Genomic DNA, 16,212 nt, shown 5'->3' with positions numbered 1-16,212 from the left:
CTCAGTTAGAGCTTGTGCATACAGATGTATGTGAGATGCCTCAGCTTTCTTTGGGAGGGGCAAAATATTTTGTGTCTTTTATAGATGATGCCACACGCAAGGTGTGGGTTTATCCTCTTCGTTTGAAGAGTGATACATTCTCAGTGTTTGAGAAGTTTGTTGCTCTTGTTGAGAATCAAACTGGCAAAACACTGAAGGCTTTGCGTTCCGACAATGGTGGAGAGTATATGTCCAAACAGTTTCAGGACTTTTGTGATGCTAAAGGCATCAAGAGGGAGCTCTCTACTCCTTATGATCCTCCACAAAACGGGACAGCAGAGAGGATGAACAGGACCATACAGGAGAAGGTCCGTTCTATGTTGTCACATGCTGCATTACCTCATGGTTTTTGGGCTGAAGCTGTTATGACAGCCGTTCACCTTATAAATAGGTCACCTAACACGAGGCTTGGTGGGAAAGTGCCAGAAGAGGTATGGACAGGGAAGCCTCCGTCATACAAGCACTTGAGAGTGTTTGGTTGCGTTGCGTACGTGCACATACGCAGGGAAATGCGCACCAAACTTGATCCTAAGTCTCACAAATGCATATTCCTAGGATATGGTGACAGAGGTGAAATGGGGTATAGACTTTGGGATCCCATAAATAGAAAGATTATACGCAGCAATGATGTCATTTTTTATGAAACATGCATGTATAAGGAGCCTGCAAGGCAACAGGAGCCTGGCAGAGTCATCTTTGATGATGATGGACATCATGGACAACAACAAAGGGCTGTAAATCAGCCATTACAGCAGGAAAACCAGCCCTTAAATGGTGCTGAAAATGGTCCAAATGGACAGCCAGAGATGGCAGAAGATATCCCTATGGATATACCACAATTAGAGGATATACCGGGAATGATTTTTCAGCCTTATGGCATGGAACAGGAGCCACCAATGGGTGATATGCAGGCTGGACAGCAACCTGCAAATGATGGTCATTGGGTACGGAGGTCCACTAGACCCTCCAGAGCCCCTGACAGGTTTGTTCCAGGGGTTGACTACTTGATGCTCACTGACTGTGGGGAGCCCTCATGTTATAAGGAGGCTTTACAGAGGGTAGACAAGGCTCTTTGGGAGCGTGCCATGAAGTCAGAGATGGATTCTCTGCACAAAAATGGAACTTGGAAGTTGGTGCATTTGCCTGCACGCAAGAAGGTTTTGCCATGCAAGTGGGTATACAGGCTCAAAGTTGCACCAGATGCAAAGCCAAGATACAAAGCCAGGTTAGTGGCTAAGGGCTTCAAGCAGGAATATGGTGTGGACTTTGATGAGATCTTCTCTCCAGTGGTCAAAATGACCACACTTAGAGCTGTATTAGCTTTGGTTGCACATGATGATCTGGACTTGATTCAGATGGATGTGAAGACTGCTTTTCTTCACGGTGATCTCCATGAGGAGATATATATGCAGCAGCCAGAGGGTTATGCAGTGAGTGGAAAGGAAAAGCTTGTATGCAAGCTGAAAAAGAGTCTTTATGGGCTCAAACAGGCACCAAGGGAATGGTATCATAAATTTGATACATTCATGAAATCTCAGAAATTCAGGAGAAGTGACATAGATCACTGCTTGTACACCAAGAAAGCTTTGGATGGCAGTCTATTGATTCTCATCTTGTATGTTGATGATATGTTGATTGCCGGGAAATCTCGTAAGGAGATGGATGCCTTGAAGCAGAGGCTGCATCAAACCTTTGATATGAAGGATTTGGGTGATGCAAATCACATCTTGGGTATGCGGATACTTCGGGACAGAAATCAGCATGTGTTGTATTTGTCTCAGAAGGAATACATTGGCAAAGTCTTGCAGAGGTTCAATATGGACGGGGGGAAGAAAGCTAGTACTCCTTTGCCTCCATATGTGAAACTCAGTGCTATGGACAGCCCACAGTCGGATAGTGACAGGGCTGATATGGCCAAGATTCCGTATGCTTCAGCTTGTGGCAGTCTCATGTATGCCATGGTTGCTACTAGGCCGGACATTGCATTTGCAGTGGGAGTGGTTTCTAGATACATGGCCAACCCTGGCAAGAAGCATTGGGAAGCAGTGAAAGGTGTCATGAGATACCTGAAGGGCACACAGGATATGTGCATTTGTTTTGGCAAACAGGATGCATTAGTGCATGGTTACACGGATTCGGATTATGCCGGTCATCCAGATAACCGGAAGTCTACTACCGGTTATGTGTTTACATTCACAGGAGGTGCTGTGTCATGGATATCCAGGATGCAGAAGTGCACTGCCTTATCTACTACAGAGGCCGAGTATATTGCAGCCACAGAGGCTTGCAAGGAGGCATTATGGCTATCTCGGTTAGTGGTTGATTTGGGTTATACAGGGGATATTCCATTGTTGCATTGTGACAGTCAGAGTGCCATTCAGTTGGCAAAGAACCCTGTCTTTCATGCAAAGACAAAGCATGTGGATGTGAAGTATCACTTCATCAGAGAGGTGATAGAGAACAAGCAAATTCAGCTTGTTAAGATTCATACGGATGACAACCCGGCTGATCTGTTGACAAAGAGTTTGCCTCCGGAGCGGTTTGCTCATTGCAGACACTTGATGGGCATTGGATGAGGCCAGTTTCAGCCTTGATATGGCCTTGTATATTATCATGTACATGCTGATTTTTTTCTTTTCCTTTACTTAAGGGCACTTTGCCTTTAAGTGGGAGGTTGTTGGGGTAAAGGCGTTATGCCCACCCTTATAGTGTGTACAAGCCCATAAGTTATAGTACATAGTACACTTAGTACTTTTAATGTACTAAGTGCACTATGTGTACTAGTGCAATATACATGTGTGATAGGGGAGTCACACACTCACTTGATGAGTTGACTTATCCCCACAACTCTCTCTCTCTCTCTCTCCCTTGCTTCTCTGTGTATGTCTCCCACATTAACCTAACCCTAATTCTCCCACAGTCGAGATTTTAAAAAAAACCGAACGAATAAATCAAAGCTGACGTTACGAACTTGAACGGAAAAGAACAAAGCTAATGTCGGAAAATATGGGTGCACACATGTTTTCGACCAAACATGCATCAAAAACCTAAGCAAAAAATTATTGTCATGCTACATAAATCTAAATACCTTGAAGTCATGGCATTATCAGGGATCTCAGCCAAGCCGCAAACTTGACGATTGTGATGTACCTCTCCCAATCAAAAGGTCGCTTAGAGACCTATGCACGAAGCATATTCTCGAAAACCTGATTTACTCTTTGTTTTGTAGGAAATGGTGTGCACAACATAGCTGCAAGCTATGGAGGGTGGAAGAGAGAGAAATGAAATGAAATGATATATTAACGTCCTCAAAAGGCCAAAATGACCTATGAGACCAAAAAGGTTACAACAATTGGTGGATCTGATACAATGTCTATGTAAGAAAAGCTAAAACAACTAAACAACTAACTGAGGAAAAGTAAGGTACTAGGAGCTCCTAATGGATAACATCTGGGAAGGAAAACTCCAACAACAAAGGTAAGCATCATATACATCACTATCCAAAGATGTCTGTCATCGGTCGATGGCGGATATCCTCAATGTCCTCCATGGTGAGTACTCTGACTCGACGTCTCCCATGCCGTGCTAGTATGGTCCTGATCCTCTGTTGTAGTCTCCGCCGGTGTCGGGATGGGCCTCTCATCTTTGGGCGCCTGGACCGCCCTAGCTCTATAGCCCGATCAATCAGTGTACCTCTGATGCGGCTATACTCTGGGGCTAGCTACAATGCCTGCTGGCCTAACTGCTCAATCTCTGGTCGAAAGAAGTCTGTAATCTGCCTCTGTAGGTGTCTCTCCCTCTCTCATCCCCTCCCTCTCAAGAGACCCGGGTCTCTCTATGTCTACGTAGCTCCAGCAAGTATAATCCGAGGCATCTCTGATCCTGGTATCTCATGACTCTGGAAAGTGGTCCGACCCAAGTCAAGCAGGATTTCGGAGGACTTTCTCCACCCTTGAGGAGGCTAAGGCACGATGCCATCGGGTTTACTACTACTTTGTGGACTTCCAGAAAGCCTTCGACACAATACCACGGGACCGCCTCTAGACTCTAGAGGTACAGCAAACATGATTTGGAGTATCACTGCTCTTTATGAGTCCGTAATTGGACGGATCTAGGCTCCAGGAAAGGTGTCAGAGGAGATCTACAGCACCCTTGGGGTGAAGCAGGGCTGTCCACTCTCCCCTACTCTATTCGGCATTTACATAGATGAGATCATGGATTTTATTGCACAGATAGGTGGGACTGGTACCCCTTGGCAAACATTATGATTCACATCCGTCTATGCTGATGATATTGTCCTTCTCTTCGACTCAATGGAGGGACTCCAGAGACACTTAGATGCATTACAGCAGCTCTGTTTACAGCGAGGCCTCTTAGTTAATCTTGGGAAAACCAAGGTCATGATCTTTAATACCTCACGTCCTCAGCTGCTGCTAGAGAGAATTTCACATACATGGGTGATCCAGTGGACGTTGTCTCTTCCTACACTTACCTAGGGGTCATTTTCACTAGCCCAATCTTCACCATGCATCCAACAGCAGAGACCAGACTAACACATGAGGAGACAAACTGGGTGATCAAGACAAATATCCTCAGTTTGCACATTCATGCTACATGGATTGCACCTTCAAAGTTACCTACGAAAATGTAGTTCTATAGAGATCACTTCTTGAGGCTCACACATGATGGGTTTATACAGAGAGCACGCTACCTTGATGTTCACATGTCACATGCTATGAGGATAGCGATTGGCCAGATACGTGTCTTCCCACCGCCTCAGAGTGGAGACTGGTAGAGTAGAGGCATAGTCACAGGGGACGGAAGGGACGGACTGTTGGAACGGAGGGACGCCAAGTCGGGACGGTTCAAGAACGGGGACGGTAGGGGACGGTCAGACGTCCCCCTGGAGGCGTCCCTCACAAGGGATGGTGAAGGGGACGGCAGTAGGAACGGGGACGGTTGTGGGGGACGGCACTGTGGGGGGACGGCAGGGAGCCATTCTGTGGTTTCCTTTGCCCGTTTCTAGCCGTTTGCGGGGCTGTTTCTAGTCATTTGGCTTGGCCGTTTGGGGAGGCCTTGAGCCTTTGAGGCTTGGGCCTTGAGGCTTGGGCCTTGGGCCTTGGGCCTTGCCTCTCTCTTGCCTTGAGGTTTGGCATTTAGGCTTGAGCTTTGGGGCCTTGGGCCTTGGCCCTTGAGGCTTGGCCCTTGCCTCTCTCACTCTCACTTGCCCTTGCCTCTCTCTTGCCTATCTAATATCTATATAAGAACAAGGCTACAAGGCTACAAGCATGGAGTTTAGCGTAAACAGCCCTTCGGGCCGGGGGGGGGGGGGGGGGGGGGGGGGGGGGGGGGAGATGACTCCCCACCGGACCCCCTGCAGAGAGGGGCTCACACCCCCCTCCGCACCTTCCCCCAAGTAGGCTGGTGTGAAACTACGCGCCGCAACGGACCCAAAATTTACAGCCCATATGCAGTAGGTGTATAATAACTCACCGCATATGCATGTAGCCTGGTTGGCAGTGTGCCAACCTTCTCCAGAATCGTCTCATGCTATCTAGCCACAATCGGCCACCATCCGGTGTTTAAACCGGGACCTATCAGGTGACCCATGCTACTCATAAATGCCTTCTCCTGAGTTTTCATATAGGGGGGACTCACAAAGTAGAGTTAGCCGGTGCCTGTGTAGTTACCTGAGGGTGGAAAAACTTTTAAAAAAAAGTATTTTTTGAGTGCCGTTCCCTCCCCCGTCCCCGTTCCCTACTTATGGCCGTCCCCCGTCCCATCCCCATCCCCGTCCCCCGTTACCGTCCCCTGTTCCTTGTGACTATGAGTAGAGGACATACCTAGGGAGAGCCGGATTAAATGACTGCTTCACTGGAGTCGAGACTGAGTACCATATCTGCCATTGTCCGGTTTATTAAGAGATACGAGGGAGATTCCATTGCCTTTTCAGAGAGGGATTCAGTCCACTGAGTCAAATCATTGATTACTCTGACTAGCGATGCTTGGGGATCTTTCTTCTTGAGCTTCGCAAACACAGAAGGTCCCTTCTCAGAGAGCCTCACCCACGAGCACCCCTTTGACCGCGGCAGCAGCCTATTACTAGTTTCTTCTAGAGACAAGCTGAGGATGATGAGGGGCTGGATTCCACCATCAGCTCGAGCCCTTCCTAATACAGATCCCACCCCACCACCGGGAGTCATCCTTGCCCAAGCCGATACTTTACAACAGACTAGACGCCCACCTCCACCCAGACGCCCACTATCTACCCGTTAGCTTTGCAGATACGAGATATGCTCCACCGACACCGATCAACCCCTTCCGACCTAGTGGATATGTCCCAGATATCTGATCTACTTGTATCACCCATGCTAGATATCCTAGATGGCCTTCTACCCACCCCGGGGGGATCATCATACTAGCTCTCATGATGCTGTATTTTCATGGCGGTTTCTAGGCAGTTGTTTCTCGTTTTTCATTAGTCCGTTATATTTTCAATTTCATTTTCATTTTCGCTTTCTTTTGTTCCATGGCGAGATATAACGTGGACTATGACTATGATGTAATCTTTTGGTGGGTGGATCGCAATGACAAGGAACTTGCTCATATTGGCTTGGGTCTTGCAGATAATTTAATCCATCACATCGACTTCAACAAAATTGCAAAGGAGGTATGGAACAAGTTGGAAAATCTATTTGACAATCTGATTAATAATTCAAAAGTGTTCTTGAAACAAAAATACTATACATTAAAAATGAAGGAGCATCACTCACTTCAAGAACACTTGAGCACTATTGGTTCTTTATTACAACAACTTGCTAGGTTCGAATCCCTTTTCTCCAGATTACCTGGCTCGGTACGAAGAGGTTGCTGATAGGGTCTCTTTACCTTGTTTTATCATTGCCCAAACTTTAATGATTTGAAATAGTCAAGACCTAGAATAGGCCTCTCTCCAATTCCATACATGTCTATTTAAGGGTTCTTCCTCATCCATAATACTTTGCAAACCTTCAAATCTTGAGGATGTTGGAGTAGAACAGCTCTCATACAATTCGGAAGAACCATCGGTGCCCTCACTACCAACATTGATGAAGACGACAAGGCTGACCTCTTCTCTAGTGTCGAGGACATAGACAGGTTCAAGGAAATCCTCTCTACACTAGAGTATCTAGAGAGATGACTTATGACAACATGATAGCAATCCTTCTTGACAAGGACCGGAGGTTATAGGACCAAAATATAGTGGTCATCGACATGGAGAAAGGCTGCTTCTCAAAACAAAGAAGAAATTCAAGTCAAGGCAATGAAGTGCACCTATTGCAGAAAGCAGGGTCATACTGAACTTTGAAGAAAAGTGCTTCAAGAAAATGGCTGAGGAACAAGAAAAGAACCACGCAAACTTAGTGGCAAGAAAAAAAGATGCAGATTCAGAGGAGGAAGGACCAAAGAAGCTGGAGACTTCTACAACAACACCCGATAATGACTCTACTGCTGAATTCTCCAATCTATCACTTGTAGAGATAGATACGGACTTTATGTGTTTGAGTTGGGTCCTCTACCCGGGCTGCCCCTCGAAATGAGATGGAATAAATGTCCATTGTGTGTTTATCCATTTGTGTTTGTACCGCCTTATGCTATGAAAGGCTCTATAATTATTTCATGTCCCTGTTTTAGGTTGGGGGACTAGATCGGGAGGCTAAAGAATCACGTGTGGTCAAGCTCCTTTTGCAAGCTTGACTGTGATCTGGTCATGTATGACCACTGTGATCTTTTGCATCACATCCTCATGATGCTAGTCGGTCCAGATAAGGTGTCGGCCAGTTTCATGTTGGACAAAGTGCTAGAAAAATAGCATTAAATGCTGTGATTCACATCTGTTGCTATTTATTTGTTCTGGCCGACTACTACTTCTAAGGCTCCTATGAGGCCAACTGATGCTCTAGGGCCTCCATGGCTGGCCGACTGCTGGTAGGGGCAGAATTAGGCAGCCAACTAGCTACCTAGGCCCCTCTCCAAGGCCTAGATGAAGCCCTTATGGGCTGCCATGCTTATGGGCTGGCCCATAGATGATTCTACTACCTTCTACATGCTTGCTAATGAACCCTCTTGCTAAGGATAGACTTCTGCATGCCTTATCTAATGAATTCTCCAAGCGGGTTAAGAGGACTGAACTGCAGACTGACCTCTATGGCTAGGAGACTGACCTCCGTAGCTCGTGCTAGACTATCCCTTGACTGAGGGCTCACAATGGGGTCATGGCGTACGACAAATATTCCTATAAAAAGGTACTATTTCTGTACAAATGTTTGCAATGATGATCATGCCAATGTGTAACTCTGTACCCCAGTGCAAGGTGCACGTGACACTAGGGTTCTTAAATCATACAAGCAGCCTCAAGCACTCTGTGCTTCAATCCAGGGCAGCATAGAAGATCCTCTTCAACCAACATATGTGCATATCCTCGAAAGTTCTGGATTCGCATAAGTGGCTTCATAGAGTCTTCTACAATGCTATTGTTTCGGCCTGCGTTTGGTCTTTCTCGTCTTTGCGTTTCGCAATCCACAGTCATCATTCTCATCATTGTACAAAGTTCTCCAATGTAATACAAGCAAATACTCTTGCTAGTGTGTAACTGTGTACCGCTAGTGTGTAACTGTGTACCCCAGTGGAGGGTGCACGTGACACTAGGGTTCTTAAATCATACAAACTGACCGCTCCCTACAAGAGGCCTACAGATCGGAAGACAATATACACATATTTAGAACACTTAATTTAACTGTTATTAAACAATGGAAACAACATCAGAAACACAAATACTGAAAATACAAATGACACCAACACTGAGGCCGGAAAGGGCTGGCCCCCCCCTCAATACTTTTTGTATTTCTTGGAGTATTTATATTTGTACAAGTGTCACGGGCCTGACAGGCCAGATTTCTCCACAAGGGAGTGAAAACAACCAAATAAAACTGGTTCAAGTTGGAGTAGCCCCAAATCACAGGCTCATTCCCACCTTTACTGGGTGGACACCTGCCTTTCACTGGTCTTCCGGGACCGTGCACCAACAAGCACGCCCGTACTAACGCAGGCCAAGGGATACACCGCGGAGGGAACGTGGCCTCGTTCTCCCCAATGAGCTTTGCTCCCAGGTTCCCTCGTGAGTCAAACCTTCATTGGCTCTCAGAAGCTCTGAGAGCGCGGTTAACAACACCACACAGGGAAATATATTGACCACACCACGAAGAACATTCCTGAGCATGGTCAACATATACATGCTTTGCTCCTACACTACACAACTTAAATCTGAATTCAATTAACAAATTTCATAATTACACAAATAAGAAAACATGAGGACACCTGGTACAATGAGTACAATTCCGGTACAACAGGTACAATTTGCAGCAAAGTACAATCAGGCACATCAGGTACTTCACACGTGTGCAGGTACAACCAGCCAGGTAGTATTCAGATTCTGTACTTGCAGCAAGTACAACAGGTACAATAGATGCCCCACACGTGTGCAAGTACAACCAGCCAGGTAGTATTCAGATTTTGTACTTGCAGCAGGTACATATGGGCAGCCAGCAGGTACATGTGGGCAGCCAACAGTTGCAGGTACAGCAGGTACCTGGTCAGGTACACGTGGACAGTCAGCAGGTACACATGGGCAGCCAACAGTTGCAGGTACAGCAGGTTCTGGTCAGGTACACTTGGGCAGCGAGCAGGTACACATGGGCAGCCAACAGTGCAAGTACAGCAGGTTCTGGTCAGGTGGTACAGCAGGTACAGACTGAATTCAGCACGTGGGAAAACCAGCAGCAACAGGTATAGTTCAAGTACAACAGGCGGGCAGCAGCTGGGAGGCAGGTACAAGAGAGAGGCGATGCAGGAAGAAGGGCAGCCAACAGGTGATGATGAGAAAGAAAACCCACCAACCCACCACGTGTGGGAAATTTCCAAAAATGTTCCATGCAAAAGCCTTTATCAAAGGTTATAAAACCTTAATACCCATTTAATACTATGGGCACCCACACTAGAAAATGTCCAGCCCTTCTTTTAAATGTGTGTGAACACATTGCCTTATAAAAATTAAGGTTTACTCTAGTTTATGGATTTTACCTTTTAAAAAGGGCAAAATGAAAATACTTACCACCTGTCCACACGCCACACCAAGTCAGCAAACAGCATTCCACGGTACACTAGGGACATCCCCATCCAGTGTACTGGCACGGCATAACAGGCAGACACGCACAAACAAGTCATGCAAAAACAAATATATGCATGCAGGCATAAATGTAAATAAATATGTCCTGGTCTTCCTATGGAGTGACAGTCCCATAGACAAGACACTATCCTGGCCATACACAGGTGGCACCAACAGGCTCCTGTCCATACAGCACAAAGCAAATCACACGGGTGACATGAAACTGGTTCCCGTCCATATGACGCAGCACTGGTCGCACACGCGTGGCACTAATCTGGCTCCCATCCACGTGACACCATAAAAATGGCCCTTTCACATGGGACATTAGCCTGGCCCCATGTGAACATGGCACAAATCTGGCCGCTCTATGGAGTGACAATCCCATAGAAGTGGCTCCAAAAATGGAGATGGACCAAATGGTGACACAAACATCCTCGAGCACTCTGTGCTTCAATCCAAGGCACCATAGAAGATCCTCTTCAAGCAGCATATGTGCATATCCTCAGAAGTTCTGGATTCGCATAAATGGCTTCATAGAGTCTTCTACAATGCTATTGTTTTGGCCTACGTTCGGTCTTCCTTGTCTTTGCGTTTGGCAGTCCACAGTCATCATTCTCATCATTGTACAAAGTTCTTCAAAGTAATACAAGCAAATACTCTTGCTTGCACGGGGATTGGTGGGTGGGTGGGGGGAGGGGGGGGTGCCTCAGTGGGTAATTGGGACCCAATCTGGTGTCGACTCTCATCTTCTCTTTGTCTACTCTTCTCTCTTAAAGTGGATTGCACAAACTCACAGGTTTAAAGACGGCTTTGTTGCACGTTGCGACGGCCAACCTATTGCATGCTACATTAACTATGGAGTGTTTCAATGTGTTCTAGATACCATGTCATCTCATGCTAACTATGAGTCACCCAATCGATCAGTTGATCATAAATTTGATCTAGTTCAAGGGTCTCAGCCTGTGAGCGAAGCGTCTTACAGGATGAGCCAATTTGGAAAGGATGAGATCACCCGAGAGTTATCGAAATATCTCACGATGGGCTAGATTCATAAGAGTAGATCTCCTTGGAGGACACCAGTACTTCTAAAGCACAAGAGGAACGAAAGTTAGAGAATGTGTCAATGATAAAAAGTTGAATAAATTTACGATCAAGAATAGATATCCCCTTCCGAGAGCAGATGATTTGATAGATAAGCTATAAGGAGCTGCCTATTTTACGAAGATTGACCTTCGTACTGGTTATTGCAGGATACGGATAACTGAGAAAGACGTCTTTAAGACAAGATTCCGCACGCAATAAGGCCATTACGAGTTCCTCGTATTATCTTTTGGGCTCATGAATGCTCCTGCTACTTTTCAACAGATGATGAATAATCACTTTATAGATTATTTAGGGAAATTCGTGGTGGACTTCTACATGATATCTTGATATACAGACATCCTATGGAGAAGCACCTCCATCGTCTTGAAGATTGTGAGACGGGAGAAGTTGCATGCCAAGCATACGAAGTGCGAGTTCTTCAAACAAGAGCTCATATATGTAGGACATCAGATTTCTCGAGATGGGATATGCATAGATCTTGAGAGAATATAGAAGATTTCAGATTGGCCAATTCCTCAAACCGTAAGTCAACTTCGGGCGTTTCACCATCTTTCTTAAGAAGTCAATGTGGGATTATTCACAATTAAGTAAGCTCTCAAACTTAAGGTCAAGAAAGCACATGTATGGCCTTGCCGGATCCTAGCCAACCATTTGTAAATGCTAGTGATTTCGCAATAGGCACGGCATTGTTCCAGGATGTATGGCCTTGCCGGATCCTAGCCAACCATTTGTGGTTATGACAAATGCTAGTGATTTCGCAATAGGTGCGGCATTGCTCCAAGATGGCCGACTTGTGGCATTTGAGAGCAAGAAGCTTGACGATACACGTGTCAAATGGCACACTCAAGGGAAAGAGCCATATGCGGTGATTCATGCTCTGAAAAACTTGGTGACATTATCTTTATGGAACCAAGTGTGTTTTCTTTTCAGGTTGTATGGACTTAGTGAGCCGACTTGTGGCATTTGAGAGCAAGAAGCTTGACGATACACAAGTCAGATGGCACACTCGAGGGAAAGAGCTACATGCGGTGATTCATGCTCTGAAAAACTTGACGACATTATCTTTATGGAACCAAGTGTGTTTTCTTTTCAGGTTGTTTGGCAAGGACTCGAAGTTTTATGGTCACTTCTGGTGGCAGCTAGACTTCCAAAGATTGGAGACTACGTTGAGTATGAGTACCTCTGATCATCCTCAGTCTGATGATGGGCAAATAGAGAGGGTAAATCAGATTTTGGAGGATATGCTTCGTGCATACGTCTCTAAGAAACCATCAGATTGGGAGAAGCACATCCTAATGGTTGAGCTTGCCTACAATAGTGCTAAGCTGCGACTACTAGTTACGGTCCGTTTATGCTAATGTACGGATACAAACGTAGATCTCCAGTAACAATTGGACTTAAGAATATTCAGATTGATGTGGCTAGAGGTTTCTTAGCAGATATGCAAAAAATGTTAGTCAGTGCACGTGAGGCTATCAGGAATGCACAAGGTCGTGCACAGTTTTATGTTGATAGGCAATGTTCACCGAGGGAGTTTAGTTTATTTGACAATGCCCAAGAGTTCTGAGATGTTACACACAGGGAAGATTGGGAAGTTATCCCCTAGGTACTGTGGACCTTACAAGATTTTGAACATATTGATGAGGTTACTTATAGACTAGAGTTGTCTCCAAATGTGAAAGTTCATCCATCCTTTCATGTCAGAGAAGTTGGGAGCCACTCAGAAACTTGTTGAGGTTGAGAACTTGTCCTATTTTCACATGAACCCGAAAGGGTGATAGATTTCAAGGAAAGGCAACTTAGGAACAAGTTTATCCCTGAATATCGGGTGGAGGAGGACTCAACTTGGGAGTCGGGAGCTAGGTTGAGCAAGCGCTTTCCTAATTTCATTTAAGATTAAATTTTTGAAGAGGGAAGTATGTTATGTATCTAGAAATATAAAGGCTTGGGCTATTTTTATGTGGCCTATATAAGTGAGCTATTGAGTCAATTTGAAGGAGAGCTCCTCAAATCTAGACTCAAGGCCCTCTTGAGGCTGCTCCATGCTCACACATCGGAGGGGTGTGTCCTGGTAGTACAGACCTTGGGTCATGTCTACTTCAATTTAATGCTCGGGCAACAAAATCTTCTGACATGGAGAGTAAAAATTTCTATAACAAAATACTCATAAATTTCACGTCAAAAAATTGCCTCCAAACCACCAACCCATACAGAAAATTAGCGTATTACAAACCATTCACAATAATCCTTCACCTTTGCAATTTTTACCACACTCACCGCAAAAGAAGAAGCGATTGTCGAAAACAAAGCAAGCCTTTGCCAGGTTCAGAATCTAGCATTTGATGAACCACCGCTAAAGATCCTATGTCATCCACTGATGACCACCGGTCATACAGCTGCATCCAACAATCTGCCCTGGTCCATTGTTCTACATGTTCACTGAGCAGACATAGCAGTTGCTCGGCAGCAACCCTACCAGAGTACAGCATATATCCAGGATCGAGTGTTAAGATTGCACGTATGTCTCTCAGAGCTCCTTCATAATCTTGAAGGTCAAGGCAAATGTAAGCACGCATCTCAAGGCAGTCAGTCGTGACCTTGAAACCCAAGATACGATTGATCTCAGTAATGGCTGCATGCATTTTCCCTTCATCCATCAAAGCAGAAGCTCTATACTTGTAAGGGAAGGTCAGAGTAGGATCCAAATCTGTTGCCAAATTTAAATCTGCTAGTTTGTCTTGACCCTCACAGTACAATGCCCTCTCCTGATACATCCACCCTGAGGGTTTGTATCCAGATACCAGGCTGGTGGCATCCTTAAATGCAGAAAGACAATGGCCACGCTTGTACTTTGCTCTAGCAACCCCTGCCAAAGAATAAGTGTGTCCTTCTTCTGCAGCTACTTCAAAGCACCTTTGTGACTCCCTGTATTGATTCCTGCCAAACAATACACAGCCCATTTGATGAAAAACCAGAGCTTTTTGACGTCGGGCAACCACACACTCTTTCAATCGCTCTAAAAGAGAGACTGTAAGATCCGATGTGAGGTCCTCTTCCATGGCAACTTGACTCAGAAGTGAGTAAAGTGCAAAAGATGAGTGACCAGCAGCCATAAGCTTCCTTCCCCCTTCACTTGAGCAGAAAAGACTTGCAACATGTTTATTATTAAGTGAAAGAGGTAGCTCCCAGAGCATAAACTGTATGCAAGTTGATGTTAGGACGGGAGCACTCTCTTCGAGTGCAAAGTCCATAAAAGCAACTGCATCATGCAAACTCATTACAAGTGCCACCAGACTCTTGTCACAAGCAATTTTCAGCCTTACACAACAAAATCTGTTCGAAAAGGTCAGCAATTCTAACAGGATAACTGCAGGTAGTTGACCAAGTATGCCTGTTTTGCTGAATTCAGCCACTGCTGCCATACCTGCTGCTGAAATCCCATTGTGAGAAAAATCTATTTCTGTTGTTCTCGACTCTGCAAAGCATCCATACAGCATAGCTTGAAAAGGAGGTGAAAGAGCAGCCAGACTCTGCCTGTGGCAAGAAACTCTCCTGTCACCAATCTGAAAAACGACATCATCTTCAAAGAAACCTGACGCCCCACAGTGCTGCATGTCAGGTTCGACTCGTTTCCAAAAGCTGCTGCAGGGACAAGGATCAAAGGCCACAGAAGGAGCAAAACCTGGAATAAGAGCTGCTTGAGGGCATTCCAATGCATGACCGTTGCACTTGAGCACAGAACAAGCACTGATGTCTTCATCTCTTTTTTCATATTTCAGCCAAGCAGCATAGACTAGCTTCTCGTGGACTGAGACAGCATGCTGTCGGGCAGAGCGTAGAGTTCTTCTGGTCAGTTTTGTCTCGTCTAGTCCCCTGAATACAAATGATTGTTCGAGATAAAACCTTGACTTATCCTCATCTGAAGCAACATCAATTTCAGCATGAATTTCTGCCAAAACCTCCACATAATCCACAGGTTTCAAGCAGGGTATTAAACAGGGTTCTGTCAATTTGGCAAGTGATGAGCTGCAACATCAAAACAAATGCATAATAAGATCCATAACAATTTAGCCATTCTTTCACAAAGAAGCAGCAGCCGAACTCTATAAAGAAAGCCAAGAGAGATACCTTGTGTGTGTGGAGTCTGCATTTGACGTTCTGCTTGGACTCCTGTGGTCTGTCTTCATCCGGCTGTCTATAGCAGTCTCTAAAGGAGATGCTGCGTGGACTTGTATTCCCCTGCACAAGTCTGCTATACGCAGCGCTCTCATTTTCAGCAAAGGCTACCATCAATCATTGCAACGACTCCTGAGAAAGCTGAACTTTTTAATGATCAAAAGCATCTCAGGTGATGATTAGGTCTCAAGTTCTTTGACTGCTTAGTACCATCATCTAACTGAACCGCCTAACACAATGCTATGATCATCCAACACCTGCAAATGATAAAACTCGGCTTTCTTGGCCTATATTTAGATGGGCACTGGCAATAGTGAGGTTCATAAGCAATTTCCCGCAGTTTTGTTGGACACACTTCTTAGAAAGCTGAACTTTTTAATGATCAAAATCTCAGGTGATGATTAGGTCTCAAGTTCTTTGACTACTTAGTACCATCATCTAGCTGAACCGCAAAACACCTGTGAATGCTATGATCATCCAACACCTGCAAATGATAAAACTCGGCTTTCTTGGCCTATGTTTAGATGACCACTGGCAATAGTGAGGTTCATAAGCAATTTCCCGCAGGTTTGTTGGACGCACTTCCCAAAAAGCGTCCCATGGTTTGGCAATTGCATTGTAAAGCTGTGCTTTGAACTGATTTGTTATCACCGGGCCTGTAAATCGTTGGTCTGATATCAGAACTCCAT

The 16,212-nt window shown here is 45.3% G+C and overlaps 1 protein-coding gene across 2 annotated transcripts in view; it reads right to left on the bottom strand.

Annotated features, from left to right (window-relative positions):
• The window catches only part of LOC147620693 (ethylene-overproduction protein 1-like), a 55,063-nt gene that overhangs the window by 37,955 nt on the left and 896 nt on the right, over nt 1–16,212 (bottom strand). For both annotated transcript variants that reach the window (XM_086824961.1, XM_086824962.1), the window contains 2 exons: nt 15,476–16,212; nt 13,625–15,373 (listed from right to left, as the gene is read on the bottom strand). The exon at nt 15,476–16,212 is cut by the window's right edge. In XM_086824961.1, the coding sequence (XP_086681087.1) occupies nt 13,625–15,373; nt 15,476–15,618 (1,892 nt within the window). In that variant the 5' untranslated portion in view covers nt 15,619–16,212. The remainder of the gene's footprint in view (nt 1–13,624; nt 15,374–15,475) is intronic.

Source organism: Cibotium barometz, chromosome 31, assembly GCF_041138505.1.
Source record: "Cibotium barometz isolate CiBa-2024 chromosome 31, ASM4113850v1, whole genome shotgun sequence".
In the NCBI taxonomy this organism is placed as follows: domain Eukaryota; kingdom Viridiplantae; phylum Streptophyta; class Polypodiopsida; order Cyatheales; family Cibotiaceae; genus Cibotium; species Cibotium barometz.
Note: the sequence above shows the minus strand (reverse complement) of the source record. Positions and strands in the feature narration are given on the sequence as shown.